Source organism: Cyclopterus lumpus, chromosome 2, assembly GCF_009769545.1.
Source record: "Cyclopterus lumpus isolate fCycLum1 chromosome 2, fCycLum1.pri, whole genome shotgun sequence".
NCBI lineage: Eukaryota > Metazoa > Chordata > Actinopteri > Perciformes > Cyclopteridae > Cyclopterus > Cyclopterus lumpus.
This window is the reverse complement of record NC_046967.1, coordinates 1323947-1351778: the sequence shown is the minus strand read 5'-3', so window position 1 is coordinate 1351778 and position 27832 is coordinate 1323947. Positions and strand designations below refer to the sequence as shown.

General features: G+C 46.0%; 2 protein-coding genes across 27 annotated transcripts in view; both read left to right on the top strand.

The window, feature by feature from the left end:
* Window positions 1–5353, top strand: part of LOC117741618 (aryl hydrocarbon receptor-like) — a 53122-nt gene extending 47769 nt beyond the window's left edge. For 6 of the 7 annotated variants that reach the window (XM_034548760.1, XM_034548773.1, XM_034548806.1 and 3 more), the window contains 4 exons: window positions 58–167; window positions 328–469; window positions 551–2183; window positions 2475–5353. In XM_034548760.1, the coding sequence (XP_034404651.1) occupies window positions 58–167; window positions 328–469; window positions 551–2183; window positions 2475–2561 (1972 nt within the window). In that variant the 3' untranslated portion in view covers window positions 2562–5353. The remainder of the gene's footprint in view (window positions 1–57; window positions 168–327; window positions 470–550; window positions 2184–2474) is intronic. The other variant, XR_004610752.1, reaches the window with a different exon arrangement.
* A 2248-nt stretch (window positions 5354–7601) lies between these two features.
* ahr1b (aryl hydrocarbon receptor 1b) lies at window positions 7602–26467 on the top strand. 20 transcript variants are annotated; one of them, XR_004610762.1, is made up of 15 exons: window positions 8067–8397; window positions 8689–9025; window positions 9163–10324; window positions 10896–11083; window positions 14040–14143; window positions 15512–15601; window positions 16356–16482; window positions 16554–16678; window positions 17742–17947; window positions 18029–18138; window positions 19338–19479; window positions 19554–20820; window positions 23383–23531; window positions 25332–25423; window positions 26196–26467. XR_004610762.1 is itself a non-coding variant. In XM_034548917.1 (14 exons), the coding sequence occupies exons 4-14, from the start codon at window positions 10284–10286 to the stop codon at window positions 23515–23517; spliced, it is 2535 nt and encodes an 844-aa protein (XP_034404808.1). In that variant the 5' UTR covers window positions 7602–7986; window positions 8199–8262; window positions 8366–8397; window positions 8689–10283; the 3' UTR covers window positions 23518–25284. The 20 variants fall into 20 exon arrangements, 19 of the variants coding, with proteins under 19 accessions (XP_034404808.1, XP_034404800.1, XP_034404792.1 ...); XM_034548917.1 differs by lacking the exons at window positions 25332–25423; window positions 26196–26467 and adding an exon at window positions 7602–7986 and having other exon boundaries at window positions 8199–8262; window positions 8366–8397; window positions 8689–10324; window positions 23383–25284; XM_034548909.1 differs by lacking the exons at window positions 25332–25423; window positions 26196–26467 and adding an exon at window positions 7602–8028 and having other exon boundaries at window positions 8231–8262; window positions 8366–8397; window positions 8689–10324; window positions 23383–25284.
* Window positions 26468–27832: the final 1365 nt, after the last annotated feature.

Genomic DNA, 27832 nt, shown 5'->3' with positions numbered 1-27832 from the left:
TAAAGTACCTGAAAGGTTCATTTGGTAGACAATGTGCCATTGTTTATGCTCCTCCAGAGGGAAGGTGGTCCTGGGTTACAATGAAGTGGAGCTCTGCATGAAAGGCTCCGGCTACAACTTCATCCACGCTGCAGACATGATGTACTGCGCCGACAACCACCTGAGAAGTAAGTCCCTGCCGCGGCTCCCCAGAAGCTCTTCTTATGGACTTTAGGGGTTCAAATGAACGACTTGAATGCACCGCGGGGGGCAGAATGAGTTTTTAACCTCAACAGTGATGCAGAAACGTTTCTAGGTCTGTTGTTTAGTGACGGATTTGTCTTCCAGTGATGAAAACCGGAGAGAGCGGCTTCACCGTCTTCAGGCTTCTGGCCAAAACCGGGTCGTGGATCTGGGTCCAGGCCAACGCCAGGCTGGTCTTCAAAGCAGGGAAGCCGGACTTCATCGTGGCCCGTCAGAGGGCTTTGATGTAAGTTAAAGATGGGGGGGTTGTGTCTTTGTGGGGGTTCACTCGAGGAGCAGAAACCGACTCTTGTTTTGTGTCGTTCAGAAACGAAGAAGGGGAAGATCAGCTCCGCCTCCGTCGGCTGCAGCTGCCGTTCAACTTCACCACCGGGGAGGCGCTGCTTTACGATATCACTCCAACCGTCGACACCCCCGACCCTTGCTCCGCCCCCAAGCAGAGAAAGCTGGACGACCACACCGTGAGCCGCGAGTCCATGATGGGCTGCATGCTGAGCCAGGACCAGTCTCTCTACTGCGACCACAACAAGAACAACGCCTTCAACATCATCAACGACGACGCCTTCAAGCACAGCCACGCCACGGTCAGCGTGCCCGGAGATATGTGGGAGCTCGCGGCGCCCAAACCCGCCGTGGGGAATGTGGTGAAGTCCGAGGACACGGTTCAGGACATGATAGAGACCCTGCAGCAGATCCTCGGGGAGAACGACCTCAGCACCCTGGACGTCGGGCCCGAGGAGCTGAAGAGCTGGGAGAGTACCCTGCTGAAGATGAGCAGCAACATCTGCGAGACCAACGAGAACCTTGACGACATTCTCAGCAACGACATCCTGACATACGTGGAGGAGCAGCTGCAGAGGGAGGGCGGCCTCAAGCTGCCGGAGCAGCTGGACCTGGTGCCGGACTGCCTCTCCACTCTGGAGCCCCAGAACCAGCAACCTGAGCAGACCGTCGGCTGGCCCCCAGATCCCCACAACCAGCTGATACCAAATGTAGGGCAGATGGTAGCGCCTCCAGTCCTGGGCCACATGAAGCTGACCCACATGGATCTTCCTCAGCTGGGTTTTAACGGTCCAACTCTTCAGCAGACCACCTGTGTTGCTCTCCAACTGGGAACCACTGGTGCTCCAGTTACCTTCAACCCCTCCACACAGAACCAATACAGAACCTTGCAAGTCGCTGACAAGGACAACAACCGCGGATCATTCTCGCTGAGGCAACCTTCAGCCAATCAGATTCACCCCAACCCAGCGGCTCAGCTAATGCAGAGCCCCCATCAGGTGATGGCGCCGAACGCACCAGCCGGCCTCCAAAGCACCAACAGACAGTCAAATCCTAGGTTCAACTTTCAGGAAAACCAGTGGAACTCAAACCAAGCAGACGCCTTTGTAGAAATGTACGCCCAAAGTATTCCAAGTTCCTCCTCGTCGAGCTGCGTACAGGACCGCTTTGCCCTGAACACACAAAACAACGCCAATCAGAGACCGGCCTGGTCACTGGAGCAGCAGCTGGTCTCAGGGGGACCCCAACAAGTGGGCGCCCGCCTCCACCAGGCGTCAGGGTATCAAAGGAACCCTCTGCACGTCGTCAATGGCGGTCCGATGTTCAGGACTCCAGAGACCTCAAATGTGCAGTTTCCTGTTCAGCGGGTCGCGGAGCCGGTGCTGCCGCTGAGCAGTTGTATGTTCAGAAACGTGCCCACGTCCGTGCCTGTGAACGGAGTGCACCCCAGCCAGCGACTGAACCCCGCCGGCAACCAGATTCCCTCCAAGCCCTCCTGCCTCTACCAGGGTCTCCCCAGGGGGGGTTCCGTGCCGGGGATGAGGGCCATCCCGGATCCCGATGAGGCCGCGCTGTCCTGCCAAGTGACGGCCGATCTGGACCGGGGCGGTCTGCTGCTGCAGCAACAGCAGTACCTGAACTTCAGTGAACCGACGCAGGTCAGTCAGTCTGAAGAGACCCATTCAATTGTTACTGTAAATCCTACTTTTGTTATGCATAAGGAAATAAATATAATGTAATAAAATATACATACATTCTAAAATAGGATAGATTAAACTAATATATAATATGTTTGCATGTATGCACACCTTGTACATATGTATAGTAGTGGAAGAAGTAGAGTGGAGAAAACAATATGAACAATATTTGTCAACAAAAAGTGTATAAAGTACCTGAAATTTGTACTTTTGAATATAAATTAATAAAGAGATGATTTCCTGATCTCACAGATCAACAGCCGTCCGGCCGTCGGGAGTGGAGGCTTCCCCTTCTCCTCTCTGCCCGACGGGAGCGCTTACTACTCAGAGAGCAAGTAGGAATCAGCCCTGAGGATCCCAACTACTAAACAGGAAGACTCCTGTCTCTAAACTCATCGGTGGATCAGACTGAAGAACAGAAATGTGAGGAGCCTCTCCTCTCTCCTTTCTCCTTTCTCCTTACTCCTTTCTCCTCTATTCTCTCTCTCTCCTTTGCCCTCTCTCCTCTCTCCTCTCATTAGGAAACAGTGATGGAAGCTGTGTGGTTCAGGACATCTGGTTTCTGAGGAGGAGAAAGAAATCTGTTTGGAGTTAGTTTTTTATCAAAGAAAGAAGCATGAATTCCCTCCTTGGAGATGGTTGATGATACCAACAAAAGAGCATGAATTCCTTCCTTGGAGCTGGTTGATGATACCAACAAAAGAGCATGAATTCCGTCCTTGGAGCTGATTGATACCAACAAAAGAGCATGAATTCCTTCCTTGGAGCTGATTGATGATACCAACAAAAGAGCATGAATTCCGTCCTTGGAGCTGATTGATACCAACAAAAGAGCATGAATTCCTTCCTTGGAGCTGGTTGATGATACCAACAAAAGAGCATGAATTCCGTCCTTGGAGCTGATTGATACCAACAAAAGAGCATGAATTCCGTCCTTGGAGCTGATTGATGATACCAACAAAAGACCATGAATTCCGTCCTTGGAGCTGATTGATACCAACAAAAGAGCATGAATTCCTTCCTTGGAGCTGATTGATGATACCAACAAAAGAGCATGAATTCCCTTCTTGGAGCTGATTGATTATACCAACAAAAGAGCATGAATTCCTTCCTTGGTGCTGATTGGATTATACCAACAAAAGAGCATGAATTCCTTGCTTGGAGCTGATTGATGATACCAACAAAAGAGCATGAATTCCCTTCTTGGAGCTGATTGATACCAACAAAAGACCATGAATTCCTTCCTTGGTGCTGATTGGATTATACCAACAAAAGAGCATGAATTCCTTGCTTGGAGCTGATTGATGATACCAACAAAAGAGCATGAATTCCCTTCTTGGAGCTGATTGATACCAACAAAAGAGCATGAATTCCTTCCTTGGAGCTGATTGATGATACCAACAAAAGAGCATGAATTCCCTTCTTGGAGCTGATTGATGATACCAACAAAAGAGCATGAATTCCCTTCTTGGAGCTGATTGATGATACCAACAAAAGAGCATGAATTCCTTCCTTGGTGCTGATTGGATTATACCAACAAAAGAGCATGAATTCCTTGCTTGGAGCTGATTGATGATACCAACAAAAGAGCATGAATTCCTTCCTTGGTGCTGATTGGATTATACCAACAAAAGAGCATGAATTCCTTCCTTGGTGCTGATTGGATTATACCAACAAAAGAGCATGAATTCCTTCCTTGGAGCTGATTGGATTATACCAACAAAAGAGCATGAATTCCTTGCTTGGAGCTGATTGGATTATACCAACAAAAGAGCATGAATTCCTTCCTTGGAGCTGATTGATGATACCAACAAAAGAGCATGAATTCCTTCCTTGGAGCTGATTGATTATACCAACAAAAGAGCATGAATTCCTTGCTTGGAGCTGGTTGATTATACCAACAAAAGAGCATGAATTCCTTGCTTGGAGCTGGTTGATTATACCAACAAAAGAGCATGAATTCCTTCCTTGGAGCTGGTTGGATTATACCAACAAAAGAGCTTTAATGGATGGAAGTTTGGCTCATCATCAAATGTCTCTTTATCGGTCCTCCTCCCTTACCACACACATACTGTACAAAGACACAAACCTGACCTTTGTGTGTCTTCTTCATTGAAAGCCGCACTGGGACACGCCCACTGCAACTCGTTTTTCGTCAACGCCTCTCAGACGAATCCATATCTGTGACATATTTACCCAGATATGTTCAATATTTACCCAGATATATATGTTCAATATTTACCCAGATATGTTCAATATTTACCCAGGTATGTTCAATATTTACCCAGGTATGTTCCCCGCCCTCTGAGTTGAGAACGATCTGGATGGGAGGAGCATGTTGGATGCCGTGAAGACGGGGTCAGAGACAATAACGTACTGATTCCCTCCAACGCGACAGGGTGGACACTCCCTGGTAATTAAGGATCATCCGTCACCTCCACACACAAACGTCCTACTCCCGGAAAAACCTGCTTTCTATTTTGAGCGCTCAGAAGGATAAAATATATATACTTGTTGTTGTTGTTTGTTGCTATTTTTGTCCTTGACTACGTTCATTTCAACTCGTTGCTGTGCCGGTGAGGGAGGTTGTGTGTGCAGACAGGGTATTAAAAAGAAAACGCACAACAAAAGGATTCAGTGAAACGCGTCTTGTTCGCGTCTCTTTTATTCATTTTTATCGCTTTTTTATCTTCTTCTTCTTCTTCCCCTAATATGTATGTGCTGTTGTTTTCCTGTTGTAGGGAGAAAGAGAAACAACAGACAGAACGCTCCGTCTGTTGACATTTTACAACATTTCCACCGGGAATGTTTGCACAAAAAGAAAAGGTGCAGTGGAAATTAGATGTTTTATTTAAACCAAACTCGCCCCTTCGCCTTAAACTTCATGCAGACAATTAGTGAGATTGTTTTTGCACTGTTCCTTTAAAGTGTTTGCCAAAGCATAGTGAAGAGACATAATTCACAAAAATAAGAGCTTCATCCTCTAGATTGTGTTATTTTAATTGAACCCAACTTAAAATACTGATAATTAAAGAGATGTTTTTAAATAGACTGAAAGTTAAGTTAAGGAGACTGCCTTTAGAGTGTAGTTGTTATCCCTCTAATAAAGACCAGCATGTGCTTCAGCCTGATATGTAATGAGCGTGGAGCCTTTCTTCATCCTCCCCGTCCTCTTCCTCTTTCCCGTTTCCGTCCTCGAGGTTTATTTATCGACTTTCTCGCTCAGATCGGCAGCAAAAACAACACAGAAGTAAAACGGTTTAACGGCAGCTATTGTGTTTGCTTTTCTTTACGAGGGGAAAGATGAACTTTTCACAAGTGCCTTTCATTTGACCTCTTTATGAGTTTGTTTTACAATCGGCACGAGAAAAAGCCTCAAACTGCAAAGAAGTGCATGAAATGAAATGTGATTACAGTCACGAGTTCTGTGCTTCTGAGACACAACTCTTCTAGAACTGATTCAGAAGCTGCAGGATGCCAAAGGGAAAGAGTAGAAATATGATGCCTTTTATTGATTATTATGACAGCGAAAAGCAGACAAATATGGAAGTCTGTCGTTTAGCGTCATCTTTAACTGAATATATTTGGGATTTAAGACATTTTAAAAGAAGAAGCAATCGGCATTCTTTGATTTATTACAGTAATAATGAGACAAATCATTGTTTTGTAGTTGTAATCACGAACACTACTGTCCAAAAGACTACACACTGGTTTAGCAGTATCCAAACAGGAAGTAGTTTGTATTCCGGACATTCCTTGTGACTTGTTGAAAGGCATTCTGGGTAACGCAGTAGTGAAGCAGGGAGGTCGGGTTATGGTTTCTTTTCATTTCTTTGGCTCAATTTTCACAACACAACGTGCAAATATTTCAAATGTTATATATGAAACAATGAGGGACGTATTTAAATAACTTAAATACTTTCCTTTAAAATCATGTTGTTTCTTCACCCGAAGGTATAACATATTTACTATGATAGTAATAACAACATTTTAGTTTTTACAGATTAAAATTGAGCCGGAGAAATTGTAAACAATCCAAAGTGAATTGTCACCGATCCCTGAATTTCTCTCCTCAGCAGATTCACCAAAATAAAACCAAATAAGATCATCACAGATGGATTTGTGAGTTCATGAGTACGAAACAAAGCTCTAGTTTCCGAGGACCTTGAACGCCTCTTTGTGCTTTCAATTCAATCACAAAGTCGTCATATATTAAATATATATTGTTGCTTGCTTCGAGATGAAAATAAGCCTTAATTATACTTTTCAATCCCCAAGAGGCCAAGGCTCCACTTTGCAGTATCTTTTGTACCTGTACATAAATATAAATATTTGTTTCATGTACGTATTGTCCTATATTGTGTATTTTAATGTCATATCACCTTAATCTGACTCACGCCTTCTTCATATTTTGTACATTCTCTGCACAGCATAATCGTACGTTAACCTCTTGTTCCGATGTTGTTTTTGTAACTTTTCCATATCTTCACCATGATGCCTCTAACAGCGAGTCGATGTGTTCACGCTCACCGTATTAAAGGTGATCTGACCACACGTTGTGTCTTCCTCCAAGTTAATACCAAAATGTCATCTTTTAGGGTATTTTATCTCTCTTTAAATTATAGTTTGATGGAAAAAAATAGACAAGATGACGAGAAAACTGCATAGATTATTGTTTTATAGCATTATTTGGTGTATTTGAGTCAAGAATGGAAAAAAAAGTCTCATTCAAAATAATGAGGAAAATGTACACGGAGGTTAACTTTATAAACTATTTAAACATAATTGAATTGTGTATGTATATTTATTATTGCTCCACGTTATCATTGTAGTTTCTTGTCTCAAGTGTCCACTAGATGGAACTGAAACTCCACGTTTGCATTTTAATCTGTTCCTGCTGGACAATCTGCTCCCAGTTAAGCCTTTAATGGTTTTGGGCCAGTCTGCATTGTTTTATGATCTGAAATGTCCCACAGTGATATCTCCTGGTTTCAACAACAATTAATGACTAAAGCATGCATGCATCTTTAACCTTCATCAACTCATAGAAAGCAATAACATATCCTTTAATATTAAATATGAAAGCCTGGCATCCATTCTCAAGTGGTTACCACCAGACTTCATTCAGACTAAAGGTGCATATTCTCTTTATATTCATAATAATAATCCTCATAACCAGAGCCAATCGTGGTGTTTTCAGGAAGAAGCATGCGCCATTCAAACAGGAAGTGTTAAATGACCCCAAGAAAGTACATTTTAAACAGACTTTACTGCAACGACTGTTGTTTTTGCTGCCGTGACCTTCGACCCCTCCACCCCCCTCCTCCCACCCCTCCGCGCGCGCTACCAACGACCAATCAAAGCCGGGGGAGCGCGCGCTGCCGCTGGTCCGGGAGCGAGGAGCGCAGCGGCAGAGTGGTCCTCGGGAGGAGAGGAGAGGAGGAACATCCAACTTTATGAACGGTTCATTTAATAACCCACGGGGCTGAAGGTCCGCCGCAGGATGTGAGCTTCTGAAGGAGGTTCTTCACGGCGGTCCCCTGACGTTACTTCCATAGGACGCGCTGGCGCAATGGCGTCCGCTCGATCTCTCGAAGGGGACGTCGACGTCTCGAGTAACGGAAAAGTAACGGTCGATGCTATTTCAAATCTAAGCTAGCGGGCAGTTAGCCGCGGCAGGTGAGTCACGTGCTCCCGAGCCCTGGTTTCTACTGGGTCATAGGTGGGGAGTTACTGGACTCTACTGGACTCTACTTGGTTATAGGTGGGGAGTTACTGGACTCTACTGGACTCTACTGGGTTATAGGTGGGGAGTTACTGGACTCTACTGGGTTATAGGTGGGGAGTTACTGGACTCTACTGGGTCATAGGTGGGGAGTTACTGGACTCTACTGGACTCTACTTGGTTATAGGTGGGGAGTTACTGGACTCTACTGGGTTATAGGTGGGGATTTACTGGACTCTACTTGGTCATAGGTGGGGAGTTACTGGACTCTACTGGGTTATAGGTGGGGAGTTACTGGACTCTACTGGGTTATAGGTGGGAGTTACTGGACTCTACTTGGTCATAGGTGGGAGTTACTGGACTCTACTTGGTCATAGGTGGGAGTTACTGGTTTCTACTGGACTCTACTGGGTTATAGGTGGGGAGTTACTGGACTCTACTGGGTTATAGGTGGGAGTTACTGGACTCTACTGGGTTATAGGTGGGAGTTACTGGACTCTATTGGACTCTACTGGGTTATAGGTGGGGAGTTACTGGACTCTACTGGGTTATAGGTGGGAGTTACTGGACTCTATTGGACTCTACTGGGTTATAGGTGGGGAGTTACTGGACTCTACTGGGTTATAGGTGGGAGTTACTGGACTCTATTGGACTCTACTGGGTTATAGGTGGGGAGTTACTGGACTCTACTGGGTTATAGGTGGGAGTTACTGGACTCTATTGGACTCTACTGGGTTATAGGTGGGAGTTACTGGACTCTATTGGACTCTACTGGGTTATAGGTGGGGATTTACTGGACTCTACTTGGTCATAGGTGGGGAGCTACTGGACTCTACTGGACTCTACTGGGTTATAGGTGGGGAGTTACTGGACTCTACTGGGTTATAGGTGGGGAGTTACTGGACTCTACTGGACTCTACTTGGTTATAGGTGGGGAGTTACTGGACTCTACTGGACTCTACTTGGTTATAGGTGGGGAGTTACTGGACTCTACTGGGTTATAGGTGGGGAGTTACTGGACTCTACTGGACTCTACTGGGTTATAGGTGGGGAGTTACTGGACTCTACTGGGTTATAGGTGGGGAGTTACTGGACTCTGCTGGGTTATAGGTGGGAAGTTACTGGTTTCTACTGGGTTATAGGTGGGAGTTACTGGTTTCTACTGGACTCTACTGGGTTATAGGTGGGGAGTTACTGGACTCTACTGGGTTATAGGTGGGAGTTACTGGACTCTATTGGACTCTACTGGGTTATAGGTGGGGAGTTACTGGACTCTACTGGGTTATAGGTGGGAGTTACTGGACTCTATTGGACTCTACTGGGTTATAGGTGGGGAGTTACTGGACTCTACTGGACTCTAATGGGTTATAGGTGGGGGTTACTGGGCTCTACTGGCTTATAGGTGGGAAATACTGGTTTCTACTGGGCTCTACTGGGTTATAGGTGGGAGTTACTGGTTTCTACTGGACTCTACTGGGTTATAGGTGGGAAATACTGGTTTCTACTGGACTCTACTGGGTTATAGGTGGGGGGTTACTAGTTTCTACTGGACTCTATTGGGTTATAGGTGGGAGTTACTGGTTTCTACTGGACTCTACTGGGTTATAGGTGGGGGGTTACTAGTTTCTACTGGACTCTATTGGGTTATAGGTGGGAGTTACTGGTTTCTACTGGACTCTACTGGGTTATAGGTGGGGAGTTACTGGACTCTACTGGGTTATAGGTGGGAGTTACTGGTTTCTACTGGACTCTATTGGGTTATAGGTGGGAGTTACTGGTTTATACTGGACTCTACTGGGTTATAGGTGGGAGTTACTGGTTTCTACTGGGTTATAGGTGGGGAGTTACTGGTGTCTACTGGGTTATAGGTAGGGAGTTACTGGTTTCTACTGGACTCTACTGGGTTATAGGTGGGAGTTACTGGTTTCTACTGGGTTATAGGTGGGGAGTTACTGGTGTCTACTGGGTTATAGGTAGGGAGTTACTGGTTTCTACTGGACTCTACTGGGTTGTTATAGGTGGGGAGTTACTGGTTTCTACTGGACTCTACTGGTGTGTTATAGGTAGGGAGTTACTGGTTTCTACTGGACTCTACTGGTGTGTTATAGTGAGGAGTTACTGGTTTCTACTGGTGAGTTATGAGTGGTTTCTACTGGACTCTACTGGTGTGTTATAGTGAGGAGTTACTGGTTTCTACTGGACTCTACTGGTGTGTTATAGTGAGGAGTTACTGGTTTCTACTGGTGAGTTTTAAGTGGTTTCTACTGGACTCTACTGGGTTGTTTTAAGTGGGGAGTTTATGGATTTCCTCCGGCTTCACTGAATAAATAAACAACATGTATACTGCACGGAAAAGAAGAAAACCTGCGCAGAAGGGGTACGTTTGTGGTTTATTACGTTCATTAACTTGTTTAATGTGTCTAATATATTATTACAGATTGAAGTTATTTAGTATCTTTTTATATTTGTATTTATATTTCAAAAAATATAATTGGATTTTTGATTAATATCATTTGTATTTTTGCAGTAGTAGAATAATGAAACAGGTTAATAAGTGTTATGGTATTTTTATTAAACATAAACTCATAAATGAACATGCTTATCCCAACCTATATATGTGTCAATATAAAATATTGGGCAATAATGCAAACGCCATTAGCACCACATTAAAAATAAATAGGTAAATAATCCAATTTCAGTAGAAATACCGGATCATAATTTGTGAAAATGCAATATACTGTTTTTGCCATGTTTTTATGGCTGCATTAAGTCATTAAAATGGAATTTCTTTTATTGACATCTCCCCAAAATTCAGCGTCACAATTCTGTTTTCCATGGAATTGGGATATCTCAACTGCATAGACCCAACTCTCAGTATTTGCCCCACGTGTCAGTGTGGTTATTATTCACTTGATGATGATGATGATGAATATAACTGCCCCCTTCAGAGTCAAGCCGACCCCAGCTGAAAGCACCAAGTCCAATCCGTCCAAACGCCACCGCGACCGCCTGAACTCGGAGCTGGACCGGCTCGCCAGCATGCTGCCCTTCCCCGAGGACGTCATCTCCAGCCTGGACAAACTGTCCATCCTCAGGCTCAGCGTCAGCTTCCTGCGCACCAAGAGCTTCTTCTCCGGTAGGAAACACCAGATTAGATGAGCATATTTAACCTCGTGACGACGTGTTCACGCTAAACGACTCTGGCACTGGTTTAAAAGTGACGATGACCGATCCTGAAATTGAGACAGATCGAGACGGAGAGGGAAGCTGGTAAATGTCAGTGTGTGGTCTCCAAACAGCTGCTCTGCCCTTTTCCCCCCCGCCTACCCCAAATACTGAAATAGCTTTTCACACCTCGCAGGACCTGCAGACACAGAGGCAGAAAGCAGCACCCAGCGGTGGAAGGTTTAGTAAAGACAGAAGGTCAGGGTTCACCAGTCAGCTCCAAGATGTCTGAACAGCGGCCGCACTGTTCAACAATAATGTCAATATCGTCCCTCTGGGTTTCCTCACATTAGAGACACAAATGCCGTTTGTTTGGGGAGAAACTCAAACACACCATTGTAAAACACTCCACAGTCTGGAGCTAAAAGTTTAATCTCCGGGGGGAGAAATAAAGCTCCTTACTTCATCGCCAAGAAATATGTGTTCAAACCAGAGCATTTATGTGAGCAAGACAACAAATGCTTCCCCCTTAACGTTTACAAGTATATCCTCAACTATGAATAATTCAGCCAGAATGAGCCAAACCACGATGTATTTATGTATAATTTATTTTAAAAAGGTTTGGAGTTTGTGACCTTTGTTTCTGGACCGTCTAGTCGTCATGGAGACGTACAGGCATTGCAGATGGATTTTGGGGATGTGTGTGTGTGTGTGTGTGTGTTGAATGTGTTCACAGATTTGCTGTTATAGGCCGATTGTAAGTCCGTCCAAAAGCAACAAAAAGGCTTTTCATAAATCCTCAAAACTCACTGAAGGAGTGGAATATCTGAATCCTGCGTCTGCAGTTTAATCTGCCGCAGGAGGCATTTGATTCCTTCCAGTCTCACGTCACCGTAAATTAATTCAATATTTAGCAGTCCAAAAAGCGTGATATGCTTCTGAAACCTTGGCTTCGTGTCACGAGTGCAGAAACCTCCTTTTCTCACACGGGCGCTCTCTATTTCTTTGTGTTTTTAAGAAGCTAAACAGCAACTTACAGAAGACTAAACAGACTTTAACCTTAAAGACACGCTGACCCTGCAGAAACAGTCTCTAAGTGTGTGAACCCCGGACCCCCCCCCCCCTCAATGTAACGTATTGTAGGTCAGCTCCTCTTGCCCGTGGCCACGAGTCGACCCTTGTCCCAAAGTCTCAGTCGCACAGTAAAGTGGGTCTGAAGCGACTGCAGAGAGGAGGAGGAGGAGGGAGGAGGAGATGAAAGCCTGGGAGAATAAAAACATGGCGGGATAATCCACTCACGACCGCTTTACAGACCTCTTGAAGCCAGGAGGGGGGACGCAGGAGCCCACTGCTCAACTTTTACTCTCCGACCTCAGGAAACCCTGTTGTATTGTTCTGAGAGTGCCGGTCCATCACGTCTGGGTCGAAGGGTTAAATAAATACACATCTTGAGTTACCTTTTCATGACTTCAGACTATGTGTAGATTAGAATTTCACGAAGCAACAAAATACAGGAGAAGAAAACGGCAAATATATTTCTGTGGAGGTCTTTGAAGAAATCTGCAGATAAACTCCATTCGTAAAGGAAATTATTAAAAATATGTAAATGTTCCAATAAATCCAGGCGTTAAATGATGACGTGATAATTAAAACAGTCAAACGAGGCGCTCCGTATCCATCATGAATATTCAAACATCTTTAAGCCCAACGCCCACAAACACTCTGTATTAGCACACGTCGGTGGTCCGTGTTGTCGTTCGGGGGCCCTCTGGTCCCCTGAATCATTGATGTGGGTCACTGAGACTCACGCAGGTTGATGGATGTGTTCTGGACGTCTGCAGAGGGTTAGCGCTGGTTCGTCATCGTCGTGGTGTTGATATCAAGCAGCGGTAATGTATGGCTGTCCTTTATGTTCCTCTGTTGACATGTCGTCATTGGCCCCTCCTCCCCGTCACCTCGGGGTGCTTTTCTAGCCACCAGCTCCCGTTCATGACGTCAGGGTGCAGAATAGCCCCCCCGCCCCCCTTCTAGCTCTTAATAATTGATAGTCAACATGCTCCCTTTCTTACACTGAGCTCTGTCGGCTTGTGAGCATTTGATTTTATACCAGGAGACACAAACTAAACATTAAAAACACAACGACTGTGAAGTAACACATTGTTATTTATTAATGTTTTAATGTATCCATTATTTACATTGTTTCATTTTAATGCAGTTTTTGTCTTGCAGCAATGTGCCAGAAATGACTTGTAAAGGTAATCCAAACAAACCTCAAATCTATTTAAATGATGGATCAGACAAGTCAATAAAACGATGAACTGGTAAATCATTAGCATGCTTTTTAAATCTCGAAACACACTAAATATAAAGGCAAAAAAGTATTGAAATACACATCCGATGGAGCTTTATTGATCCCGGAGTGGAATCAGAAGAAGTGGTCGAACCTTTAGTGTCTGTTTGGTCTGCAGCGCTCGGAGGCGACAGAGAAGTGTTTTGTTTTCTTCACACTTTATCCTCAACCAGAGCCAAAGGCCTCCATGGTTTGGTCTTAGGGGTCAGAGGTCACAGAGAAGTGTTGTAGCCACAATAACACGTTGGAAATGAAGTGAAACAGAACATATTTGTCCCGTCTTTCTCTCTGTGAAGGTGAATCTTTAAGATTTCTTAAAGGAGACCCTGCTACTGATCCATATAATGAGCAGATGTCAGAAGCACTTTTTAATAATGAATCTGGGCCCGTGTTTCTATGTATACGGGTATAATGGATCCTTTTGAACTGTCATTAACGGGCATTTAAATGTTGTTCCGTTACCTTCAAAGCCCTGATGTGGTGTTCAGTAGATCATAAGCTAATATCCATGACCAGCTCTTCAGAGACCAGCGGTCCAAAAGGGAAACACTTGAGCTGGATAAATGTCTCCCTGCAGTGACGCTGAAGAACCGGCTGCCCGGCGGCGCGAAGAAGAGCGGCGGCGACGCCAGCGGAGCGCCCGAGGACGGCGTCGTACCGGAGGGGGAGCTGCTGCTGCAGGTTGGTCACTGACACCCCAAAGGCCCCTGGGAGTTTTGGTTCTATGCATCACAACAACAGCATTGGGCTGTTCAAGGCCAGCTGGCAAGAGGAGAAGTGTCTGGTTCTTCTTGGGCTTACGGCAGCTTTGGGAGGGCGAGAGGAGTTTGAGTTGTTTCCTTCTCTCAGTCAAAGTACTGACGGGGTCTCGTGTGCATGTGCTGGTTCTCTGAGAGAGCTTCTAGTGGCTGGATTTAATGTAGTGCTTTAGTGACAAACTGTTGTCTTATGCTGTAAAACGCCAACGCACACGACACGTAGTGGAGCTTTTAGAGCTAAACATAAACAGCTGGATGTGGAAATAAGTAACAAATATCACCAAAATGGCCCAGAAAACAATGTGCGGTTGCAGGTTTAAAGAAGCTCAAAGGTTCAAGCAGACAGTGTGGACACCAACAGACAGTCAACACGGGTTCCTCTGCCCTGCAGCAGTGGATTGAGGTATTGATCCCAGTAAATGGGTCACTGCAGCAGAGAAGAAGAACCAGCAGCTTCCTTCTGTTCCATTACGGACTCATGAATTAAACACAGCCGGTGAACTCATCTATTATTGAAGGGGGGGGTCAACTAAAAGCAACCAGAGTATTCTTGGATGTCTGACGGTATTCCTCCAGATCTTTAACGCCACTCATGAAGGGAACTGGGTCAGAAAGCTTCTTCCTGTGTGTGGTCACATTGGATTGTCATGTGACACACGTGTGTGTGTGTGTGTGTGTGTGAGGAATTCATTGTAGTTGTATAAGATATATATTATTATTATTATTATGAGTAAATGTTCCTCTACCCTCCCACCTGAATGTTAATTATTCAGGGTGAAGAGAAGCAGCCTGATGCTGATGGCTTTTCAAAGAGGCTCCAAAAGGAAATGTCAAATTCTGACCCAAAGTAGAGATAGAGTGTATGCCTCCTCCTCCTCCTCTTCATCAGTGAGGATGCAGTCTGCCGCTGTGACTCTGTGGTGTCGGGACACGATGTCATCACCTCCTCACCGAGCCCCGAGGCTGGAGGAGGAGCGATGATGGAGGTGTTACTCATCAAGTAGCGAGTCTGACCTCCTCCTCCTCCTCTCTGTCTGCCCCGGAGGAGAAGCCTCATCCCTGTTTGTTTGTTTAGTTTTCTCTTCCTGTTTCGTCTCTTTCTTCTTCCTCTTAAAGCCTTTGTTCTCTGGAATCTGACATCTTCTCTGCATGTTTACTTTAGGTGAACCCCTACAAAGAAGATTTAAAGTGAATGCTGTCTTGAATATGAGGGTTGTTTGTTTATTTTTTGAAGCAGGACTATAATGAACGTGTTTCCTCAATGATATAATATGTATAATAACCTCTGCAGGCCCTGAATGGCTTCGTCCTAGTGGTGACCGCTGAAGGAACCGTCTTCTTCTGCTCTCACACCATCCAGGATTACCTCGGCTTCCATCAGGTAGAGACACGTTTAGTTTAGTTTAGTGTGGCTTGTTTTATCCAAAACACAAGGCATTATGGGTAGAGCGGGTTATAGTTCTCTGTGCATTTGTAACACGTTTGATAGTGTTTTATAAATCTATTATCGGGTGTGTTATAAAGGCAGCGAGGCGGAGAGGTGGCGTTAACGAGCACAAGGAGGTTCATGACGAGCAGCAAGTGAACGCATCCCCCCCCCCCTCCCCCCTCCCCTTCCACTCGGCTTCCTTCTGGTCTCATTTTGGAGAATGTGATGTTCAAACTGTCCAGAGAGCACAAACACACTATAAACACAGACACACGGGAAGGTGTAAACATCACACCTCGTTCCCCGGTCCATCGTGCATTTACCCAGAAAACCCAAATCTGAGCGGAAGCCTCTGCTCACTGTGTCACCAGAAACGTTCATACACATCGAGTTGATGAAAGATGGTAACATCGGCGGTTACTGTCTAATTGTCTTGTGCTAAGCTAAAGTGAGCACGATTGCTTCTTAGCCACATGTAGCTTAGCACAACCATTCAGCCCAAACAGCTCTGGTCACGCTGGACGACAGACATCGGGGTCACAGCGGGTCTTTGGCTCCGTTTCAACTATTTGATTTCTTTTGGCTCCACTTCAAGGCAAACGAAATCAAACGCACCCCTCGGGGTACCCGCTGACCGAACACCGGCCTCGCGTCGTCCCGTCTTCAACGTGGAAGGTTGCCTCGCCTCACTCTTTTCCTGTTTCAGACTGACGTGATGCACCAGAGCGTGTTGGAGCTCATCCACACTGAAGACCAGCAGGAGTTCAGGAGCAACCTGCACTGGGCCCTCAACCCCCCAGCCGGCCTCGCCCCCCCCACAGATCCCTCACCCGGTGTGTAAGACAACATCACTCTGATCTCGTCTCGGTAGAGCAGAGAAATAAACCGTATTATTTGACCACAGATGGCGAGCCTTCCTGCCTGGTGAGCTACAACCCCGACCAGCTTCCCCCGGAGAACTCGTCCTTCCTGGAGAGAGGCTTCGTCTGCCGCTTCCGCTGTTTGTTGGACAACTCCTCCGGCTTCCTGGTGAGCCTGAAACAAGTTCTATGAAATCTCTCTGGATGAAGCTGATGGTAATAAATACAGTGATCAAATGAATCCATATTTGAGGTGACTATGGCGTGCCACCTCAGAGTCCCTCAGCGATCAGAAGCCACCATTCACTCCTGTAATCCGCCTTAAGAGAGCTCGGGGTCGTGGGGAAAAGGGCCTTAATCCTCCCGGAGCGCAGGGGGAACTTGTTTAGTCAGGGTTGGTAGCTCCAGACCCGGCTACTCCCACTAAGACCATTAGCTGCAGATGGAGAGAGAGAAATCCCTCAACCCCCATGAGCAAGGCACTAACACTCGTTAGTTTCAGCCACTCATCTTTTTATATTTTCATAGATTTAATAATTTTACAGACGAAACACTTGACGTTGTAGTTCATTAGCTGCACATGGCCAACCATCTGATTTTGGATTCCTTCCCTCAGGCAGCGGTTACTTTTCCCTTCATGCCGTCAACCTGAAAAAAAGTATCTGAAAAGTATTTAATACTTTAAAAAACATCTTTTTTTTTATCTCCGTGCAGCTGGGAGATAAAACAACATTGTTATCAGGGAAGTGGTTTCTTTCTGAAAGCTCATCGTCTTGCTCAAGGAAACTCCGGCAGCCCTGCTGAAGGGGTTTGAACCTGTGTCTCTCCCACTGCATTTGCGTGAGCTTTAAGCCAGGTTTCTGCTCCTGTCTACCACTCGCTCTGGCTTTGTTTCCCATAATCCCTCCTGCTATTCAGGGCTAGAGACTCCTGACATCGCGGCTGCAGGCTCTTAAACCCACTAAGGTCAATTAACCAGAGCTAACAGAGGAGGTGGGGGTCCTCACACGAGATGCCACAGGGTGGGAGCAGGACATCGGGCTTTCTCTCTGAGGTTATTGTACCATCAGACACATTGAGAGGAGAACTGGGAGTCATCATCAGTCGTGCATGAAGTCCCAGTCACTCACACGCTGTTGTAGAAAGAGTCGTGTGGAGGGTTCCCCGTCAGAGAACCAGTGGAACCAGTGGCGGTATTGTTCTCTACTCATCTTTGATTCCTCTCCTCTCAGGCGCTGAACATCCAGGGCCGTCTCAAGTTCCTCCACGGTCAGAACCGCCAGCGGTGCGACGGTGAGGGCAGCGCCCCGCCTCAGCTCGCCCTGTTCGCCATCGCCACTCCCCTCCAGTCTCCGGCCATCCTGGAAATCAGGACCAGGAACATGATCTTCAGGACCAAACACAAGCTGGACTTCACACCCATGTCCTGCGATGCAAAGTGCGTTCCCTAGAAACCTTCACGGCTGTTCAAAATGTAGTCGAGTGAACTGTGACCATGAAGTTTGTGATTCCTTTTCAGGGGTAAAATAGTCCTGGGCTACACGGAGGCGGAGCTGAGAGTCCGAGGCTCGGGTTACCAGTTCATCCACGCCGCCGACATGCTGTACTGCGCCGAGAACCACGTCCGCAGTAAGTCCCGGCTGCACGGTTCCCATCAGAGTTCCCCCTGTTATCCACGTCTTAAAGAACCAACAGAAACTACCGGGGGTTCTGTTAGTTTCATTGTGTTTGTAGGAAGCACTCAAAGGATGCGCTCCATGGGACATTCAAATCTCTGGGATTCTTCCTCAGCTTTCCAGTAAATATGAATACGTCTGTTGTTGGGCTCAACATGACATTTATAACACTTGCAACAAACACAAACAAACAAACAAACGCTGCTGTCGATGGAGGAAACCTCCAAGCGAGAGTCAAGTGTCCTACTTACCTCGTGTACCGGATGACCCGGTTAGTGGTAACCATGGCGCCCTCAACGCGCCGCCACCAGACACACTCGCTCACAAAGACGCATACTGTATGCATGTAGTCATGCATGCAGAAACGTGAAATACATGCATATGCATTTGGAAACATACAACACAGAGTTGCACACACAGATGGAAAGGCACCGATAACACATGAGGCACAGATATACATATGCAGCAACGTCGTAACGCAAAGCAAGATGTCTGTGGTCCAGAAAACAGGCCAAACCGGTTAATGTAATTACATTTATGTGGAAACTACTGCTGCTAATGTGCCAAATGATTCCAGTCCTTGCATGATGAGATAATGTTCACAGCTGGAGGGCGAAACCTGCACAGCACTGTGCAAAATATGCAAAATAACGGACACGTTTCAGCATCTTTCTCTTCTCCTTTACGTGCAAATGAAAGTCACAACACTCGACTCGACATGAGTAATTACATGGAAGACAATTAGTAAGTAACGCTGATTACAGGAGCTCACAGAATCTCCACAGACGTTAATATTGCAGTTCCTTCTAAAGGTCAGCGGCTGCTAAAAATATGCAGCGATGACTGAAACTCTCTGCAAATGTTCCCGTATTTATGGTTGTACTAATAATTACTGATCATAATGATATGACTATTGATTATTTTGTGCTTCGTAGTAAACAAGAGGATAAACTCATGACAACACCGAGCCATGGAGATGAGGCTGTGTGTGTGTGTGTGTGTGTGTTGTCCTGCTTTAAGTGTGTGCGAACAGGAGTAACTTGTACATATAGCCAAAGTGAGCATCGGCGTGCACACGCCCGACCGAGCAGATACGGCGTGAGTGTGCACGAGCGTGAACTGCTGTGACACGGAGCTCTGATGTGATTCCAGTGATGAAGACGGGCGAGAGCGGCCTCACCGTCTTCAGGCTGCTCACCAAGGACAACCGGTGGAAGTGGGTCCAGGCCAACGCCAGGCTCGTCTACAAGAACAGCAGGCCCGACTACATCATCGCCACCCAGAGGCCGCTGGTGTAAGTGCACCGCGGCTCCAGCTCCATTCAAGGTTTGGTTGATTGATCTGCTAACTCGCCCCTTTAATTCCCAGAGATGAGGAAGGAGGGGAACACCTGAGGAAGCGATCGATGCACCTCCCCTTCACCTTCGCCACCGGAGAGGCGACCCTCTACCAGACCGGTTATCCGCTGCACGGCTTCCCGGATTCCTTCCAGGGAAAAGCCGGCAAGTCCAAGAAGGGGAAATTGGACAAGACCAGTTCAGATGATCTGGACCCAAAGTCCCTGCTGGGGGCGCTGATGAGCCAGGACGAGTCCGTGTACGTCTGCCAGCCGGACGTGGCGCCCAAGACGGCGTTTCACAGCAGCCTCTTCAGCGAGCAGCAGAGCGACGGCGGCGCTTTCGGTGGCTTGTTAAGCGGCAAAGGCTGGCTCGTGGCGCCCAACGGGGAGACGGGGACATGCAACAGCAAAGCACCCGGCAACGACCCCCTGCTGGCCACTCTGGACTCTCTGTCCCTGGACGCAGAGGAACCGTGCTCCAACAGCGAGCTCTTCAGCGCCCTGGAGAACCTGGGCCTGAACGCCGAAGACCTGGAGCTCCTGCTGCTGGACGAGAGGATGATCCAGGTGGAGCTGGGCCACGTGCCCACGCTCGGCGACCTTCTCACCAACAACGAAATCCTGTCCTACATCCACGACTCTCTGGGGAGTGGGACGGAGGGGGAGGGTCAAGGAGACGGAGGTGGATCAGGACCTCCGCCTCAAAGCTTCTCCCAGAAGCCACCAGCTCTCCTCACGCCCGCCGTCCCTCCGGCTCTTCCCATTACGCAGCTGTCGCAGCAGATGCTGCAGCACACCGGTGCTGGACTGAGAGCTCACCCGGGGCAGATTCAGACCTCCTCCCAGCCCGGGACCGTGGACTCTAAGACTTCAAGTGGGGTCCCTAACACTCACTGGCTGGTAACCAACAACAACAGCCACCACCACCCACACACGGGGCTCAGAGCCTCGCAGCTGAACGGTGAACAGCAACACCTTCTGCTGGAGTCCGGTCCACCGTGGCAGCTTCAGCAGGACCAGGACCAGCACTCGCTGCACCTCCGGTCCCACCAGCAGGCTCTGCCACCCGGCTTCCAGAATCAGCTCACGACAAACGGCCACGCGGGTTACAACACCGCGCCAGACCTCTGGCACTACCAGAGCTCCGACCCGCTGCAGGGGGACCACAAGCACCAGCAGCCACCGCCGGCCCACAGCTCGGCACTGGAGCTGGAGCAGCTACTGGGTCTGACCCCGCCTCAGCTCAGCCTGCCCTCCTTGGAGGCCTACGGCACACTGGACTCCACTCACAGCAAGGTAGGACACCACATGCTAATGCTGTCCAGAGGGTTGACTGTATTACCATTGAGCTGTATAGTATGTATTATGTGGTTGGAGGGTGATGGGTCCCACTGAGACCTTCTGTCTTGTGTCTTCCTCGTTGCCTCCTCCTCCTCCTCAAGCTGACAGCGCTCCTCATCAAGTCTAGAATCTAGTGACATGAAATATCAGCTTTGTGTGCTTTTACTCCAACAACCTCCACTTCCTGTCACACGCTTCACCTCCTCTCATCTCTATCTCAAAGCTCAACGTTTCTGCCTTCAGCTGCTTTAACGTTCTCTTCACTTTGGACTGTTGTGGAACAACATGTCAACACGTTGTTGACCCTTTAGAATAAACCTCCAAATCGACAACGCACTCAAGAGATGGATCAGTGTTGACAACTCAGGTTTAATTGATGCCCAGTATGAACTCAGGTTTAATTGATGCCGAGTATGAAGTCAGGTTTAATTGATGCCCAGTATGAAGTCAGGTTTAATTGATGCCCAGTATGAAGTCAGGTTTAATTGATGCCCAGTATGAACTCAGGTTTAATTGATGCCCAGTATGAAGTCAGGTTTAATTAATGCCCAGTATGAAGTCAGGTTTAATTGATGCCCAGTATGAAGTCAGGTTTAATTAATGCCCAGTATGAAGTCAGGTTTAATTGATGCCGAGTATGAAGTCAGGTTTAATTGATGCCCAGTATGAAGTCAGGTTTAATTGATGCCCAGTATGAAGTCAGGTTTAATTGATGCCCAGTATGAACTCAGGTTTAATTGATGCCCAGTATGAAGTCAGGTTTAATTGATTCCCAGTATGAAGTCAGGTTTAATTGATTCCCAGTATGAAGTCAGGTTTAATTAATGCCCAGTATGAAGTCAGGTTTAATTGATGCCCAGTATGAACTCAGGTTTAATTGATGCCCAGTATGAAGTCAGGTTTAATTGATACCCAGTATGAAGTCAGGTTTAATTGATGCCCAGTATGAAGTCAGGTTTAATTGATGCCCAGTATGAACTCAGGTTTAATTGATGCCCAGTATGAAGTCAGGTTTAATTGATGCCCAGTATGAAGTCAGGTTTAATTAATGCCCAGTATGAAGTCAGGTTTAATTAATGTTCAGTATGAAGTCAGGTTTAATTGATGCCCAGTATGAAGTCAGGTTTAATTAATGCCCAGTATGAAGTCAGGTTTAATTGATGCCCAGTATGAACTCAGGTTTAATTGATGCCCAGTATGAACTCAGGTTTAATTGATGCCCAGTATGAAGTCAGGTTTAATTGATGCCCAGTATGAAGTCAGGTTTAATTAATGCCCAGTATGAAGTCAGGTTTAATTGATGCCCAGTATGAAGTCAGGTTTAATTGATGCCCAGTATGAACTCAGGTTTAATTGATGCCCAGTATGAACTCAGGTTTAATTGATGCCCTGCAGCCCAGTATGAACTCAGGTTTAATTGATGCCCTGCAGCCCAGTATGAACTCAGGTTTAATTGATGCCCTGCAGCCCAGTATGAACTCAGGTTTAATTGATGCCCTGCAGCCCAGTATGAACTCAGGTTTAATTAATGCCCAGTATGAAGTCAGGTTTAATTGATGCCCTGCAGCCCAGTATGAAGTCAGGTTTAATTGATGCCCTGCAGCCCAGTATGAACTCAGGTTTAATTGATGCCCTGCAGCCCAGTATGAAGTCAGGTTTAATTGATGCCCAGTATGAACTCAGGTTTAATTGATGCCCTGCAGCCCAGTATGAACTCAGGTTTAATTGATGCCCTGCAGCCCAGTATGAACTCAGGGTTAATTGATGCCCTGCAGCCCAGTATGAACTCAGGTTTAATTGATGCCCTGCAGCCCAGTATGAACTCAGGGTTAATTGATGCCCTGCAGCCCAGTATGAACTCAGGTTTAATTGATGCCCAGTATGAACTCAGGTTTAATTGATGCCCTGCAGCCCAGTATGAACTCAGGTTTAATTGATGCCCTGCAGCCCAGTATGAACTCAGGTCTCTGTAGCATTACTGGTGCTGTGTGATGTTCAGGGAACGCAGGAATTTGTCTTTAAAGTCCAACTAAAACAGTAAGGAGCCGAGTCCTCCTTCAGCATCAACACAGAACCTGGAGCTGGAGGTCCAGAGGGGTTCCCATCAGACCTCCACAGTCCTCCGTCTGGACCAGGACCAGGAACGTCTGCTTTATGTCAACATGTAAAACACAGTAACCCGTGATGTGACATCTTTACTCTACATGTAATAACTTGTGTAAAGAACCAAGAGTAGACTCTGTGCGATGTTAAAGGTCAAAGGTCAGGTTGCATCTGTATTTGTGTGCTATCACCGTGAACAGAAGAAGGTCGGCCCCGGGCCTCCATTCAGCCTCCACTGTTGTTCTTCAGGGTCAGTGGCCGTCGCTGACAGAAAAACATGGCAGTCGAGCGTGAGGGGCTGACCTACTGACTGTCATCGAGTGGGGGGGGAGACCGTCAGAGACATTTAAAGATGCAATGTGTTTATCTTGAGTAGTAATTGTGATTAATCATGGAATCACCTTTATCCCCCAGCTGGAGGCCGGCCGCCTCCTCAGCGCCACCAACGCAGCCTACATCCGCACGTGTCTGATGCCCAACGGGAACGGAGACCTCCCAGACGGACTGGCCGCCCTGCAGGACCCCCACAAGTCTGGATTCTTACTCTGAAGGGAGAGGAGAAGGTACAGAAGGAGGGCAAGAAGAGATGTGACCTCTTTCTTAATGTAACGAGGGAAGGAAAAGAAAGGACTGGTTTGTCTCCTCCCTCTGGAGAGGCTGCGTGTTTAACTTCATCCGTCTGTACCCTGTTGAACTTTCACAAACAACTCTCTTTTTGTCCGTGTGCAAGTATACAAATCCAGATTCCAGCTGTAAGAGGTTGTCATGCAACACGGGTCTCTACTCACTTCACAAGCAACATGTACGTTTTAACTAGCTGTTGGTTAAAAACGACATAAACAAAGCTCGAGGGTCACAGCCGAGCTTCTAGATCTGTGCTTTCAAACGCAGCGCTCTGCAGTTACATGGAAAGGGTTGGTTTGCACGATGTAATAATAAAAAACCAGGATACGTGTTCCACTGGCTGGGATCTGCTCCTCCTCCTCATGAAGAGGTTCAGATGGTCAAAGGTCACTTCTGATGCTGCGTTCTGGCCTCCTTGAGGTCACAGTGATGATATTGCAGACGTGATGAAAAAGGATCAAAACATAAATAAGCATTTTAGTTTCCTGACCGGAGACGGCGTGAAGATGTCCCACGAATGCCTTGACCCCCCCCCCTGCAGTCGTTACGTTATAGATGACCACTGAAGAGGAACCATGGAAGTACATGTGAGAGAATACATGCACTTAAATGTAGGACGTTATGTTCACGTGTGTAAACTAAATGAAAGTGGAGATCAAAACCAAACCATGCTACGCTCTCAGAGAACGTTTATTAACTTTATTACAGCTGAAAGTCAAACAAACTTTCCTCTGAACAACGTAACAAAACTCTTAACGGGACCTATATTTAGAATTATCTTTATAACTCTATTAAAAGGTTTAAAACACCCAAACTATCCCTTTGACATGCGTGGAGTCCAAATACCAAGAGCTTTGATTTCAGAAGACTTTATAAACCTGGAGGTGGTCTGTGTGAGACATGAATGCAGCGTCGCTCACGCTTAGAAGACCGAAAGAAAGGTCACAAGCTGGACGACAGCGTTTAGCATTTAGCATTTAGCATTTAGCACCGAGTCAAAAACCAAAAGAGAACCGTGTGTCTGCAGTTGTTGAATGTCTTTCATTTCACCTCGAGGTGCTTCAAAGTGACGCGCTGTTCAAGATCCGCCTCTTTTCTTTGTTTTTTGTAAACTGACTTTTCTTATGAAACAGAATATTTAAAGATTATAAGGTGACGAGGCGCGTTAAAAACAAAGGAATGGTTGTGTGTTTGTATAACTGTGTTTTTTATGGAGCCAGCACTACTTTAACATCACTCACAAACTCTTTCTCCAGCACTGAAAGTAGTCTTGTAGAGAAAAAAGCATTTTATGATTCGTTGTTGTGTGAATATTGTTCTTAAGAGTGTTTTATCTTCGTCATGTTTGTCACTTTAGCTCAAAACAAAAAGCCGTGCCATAAGTCCTTCAGTATACTTCCAAACACTGGACCTACGTTTTATCTCCACTCTGTCCACCAGATGACATTTAAAAGTGTTTTTTTTTTATATTTTCATGGTGTTATTTTTGTCAAACTGTGGAAGCAAACCTTCCGTAAGCTGTTATTAATTTTTTTTTAAAGCACACATACTTTATTTTGCTACTTTTATCACTGAAGCTTGTAGCCATACGTAAAACAAAACTTTTTTAAAATGCAGTTTGTCTTTCGAGCCTCGTGTTGAAAATGTGCTCTTGGATCCTGGAAATAAAGGATTTCGTGCAATCACACTGAATCGCGTCTCCTCTTCGTGATTGTGCTCACGGTCTCCTGTCGTTTCAGAAGCTGCCGTTCCTCACCTGCCCACCAGGTGTCACTGTAGCTCCCCCTCCTCGGCGTCTTCAGGCAGAGTAGAGTCATGTCAGGGAGGTTAGGTAAGAACACACTCGGTGAAGAACCCAGAGGCTTTCATAAGACCTTGTGATGGAGACGCTAATAATGTCAATAATTCAAGGTATAATATGTATCTTCTCCCCATTAAAATGACTAAATGTTAAATATTAAGTTATCAAGAGAAACAAGCTGAAGCAGATTGTAAACGTGAAGCTGCTTCATTCAGTTTTTAGAGTATATTTTTAAATCAAGACACATCGTGAGCAAACCATTACCTTTAATACCACAAATAACAACAAGAATACAACATATACTGGTTGATGTGTGCAAAAGAACAACCATTGAGGTGAGGTGCATCATGGGATCTCTGAAGTGATGCACGCCATCGATAACCTGAGGAAGCTTTTAGCTGCTGTCCCTGAACACAAACACACAAACAGTATTGTGTGCACACACACACACACACACACACACCCCGCCCTCCTCGCGCTCTTTGCACCAGCAGATGTGTGATCATCGTCACCTCCCGTCAGGTTGAAGAGCCAACGAGAGAAAAGGAGGTCAAAGGAGATCCGTTTGGTGAATTGATTTTAAGCTTCAATGTTTCAGCCGCAGCCGTGACGTGGAGGATAAGAGCCGGCTTCCTCCCCCGAGTGCTGAACGCTGTCTGCTTTGCCCACTTTACATCTTTAATGACTCGCCCCGAATCATTTATGAGAGTTTTTCTTCTCCTGCGGCCTTCAGACGGTTAACTTTGCCCGCTTGTGACGCGATCAATCATCCGAGCGAGATCTTGTGTGTCCCACTTTAAAGCTGCCAACCTCGGGCCGCCGGCGCGTCCCACCGGGAGGGCTCCCACCTCGCGGAGCAGAGACGGTGTGTTGTCATGGAGATCATTCATTTCCACGAGAAGGACGACTACTTTGTGTTGATAGCTGCAGGCGGAAAAAGTGACGGTCCTATTTACACCCTGGAGTACATTTACTTATATATGTGTACAATAATACATGATAAACAATTCACAAAATGTCCATGCAATACATTAGTTAACCGTCAGGTAAACACGTGTAGTTAACCGTCAGGTAAACACGTGTAGTTAACCGTCAGGTAAACACGTGTAGTTAACCGTCAGGTAAACACGCGTAGTTAACCGTCAGGTAAACACGTGTAGTTAACCGTCAGGTAAACACGTGTAGTTAACCGTCAGGTAAACACGTGTAGTTAACCGTCAGGTAAACACGTGTAGTTAACTATCAGGTAAACACGTGTAGTTAACCGTCAGGTAAACACGTGTAGTTAACCGTCAGGTAAACACGCGTAGTTAACCGTCAGGTAAACACGTGTAGTTAACCGTCAGGTAAACACGTGTAGTTAACCGTCAGGTAAACACGTGTAGTTAACCGTCAGGTAAACACGTGTAGTTAACTATCAGGTAAACACGTGTAGTTAACCGTCAGGTAAACACGTGTAGTTAACCGTCAGGTAAACACGTGTAGTTAACCGTCAGGTAAACACGTGTCGTTAACCGTCAGGTAAACACGTGTAGTTAACTATCAGGTAAACACGTGTAGTTAACTATCAGGTAAACACGTGTAGTTAACTATCAGGTAAACACGTGTAGTTAACCGTCAGGTAAACACGTGTAGTTAACTATCAGGTAAACATGTGTAGTTAACTATCAGGTAAACACGTGTAGTTAACTATCAGGTAAACACGTGTAGTTAACTATCAGGTAAACACGTGTAGTTAACTATCAGGTAAACACGTGTAGTTAACTATCAGGTAAACACGTGTAGTTAACTATCAGGTAAACACGTGTAGTTAACCGTCAGGTAAACACGTGTAGTTAACTATCAGGTAAACACGTGTAGTTAACTATCAGGTAAACATGTGTAGTTAACTATCAGGTAAACACGTGTAGTTAACCGTCAGGTAAACACGTGTCGTTAACCGTCAGGTAAACACGTGTAGTTAACCGTCAGGTAAACACGTGTAGTTAACTATCAGGTAAACACGTGTAGTTAACTATCAGGTAAACATGTGTAGTTAACTATCAGGTAAACACGTGTAGTTAACTATCAGGTAAACATGTGTAGTTAACGGTCAGGTAAACACGTGTAGTTAACTATCAGGTAAACACGTGTAGTTAACCGTCAGGTAAACACGTGTCGTTAACTATCAGGTAAACATGTGTAGTTAACGGTCAGGTAAACACGTGTAGTTAACTATCAGGTAAACACGTGTAGTTAACTATCAGGTAAACACGTGTAGTTAACCGTCAGGTAAACACGTGTAGTTAACTATCAGGTAAACATGTGTAGTTAACTATCAGGTAAACACGTGTAGTTAACTATCAGGTAAACACGTGTAGTTAACTATCAGGTAAACACGTGTAGTTAACCGTCAGGTAAACACGTGTAGTTAACTATCAGGTAAACACGTGTAGTTAA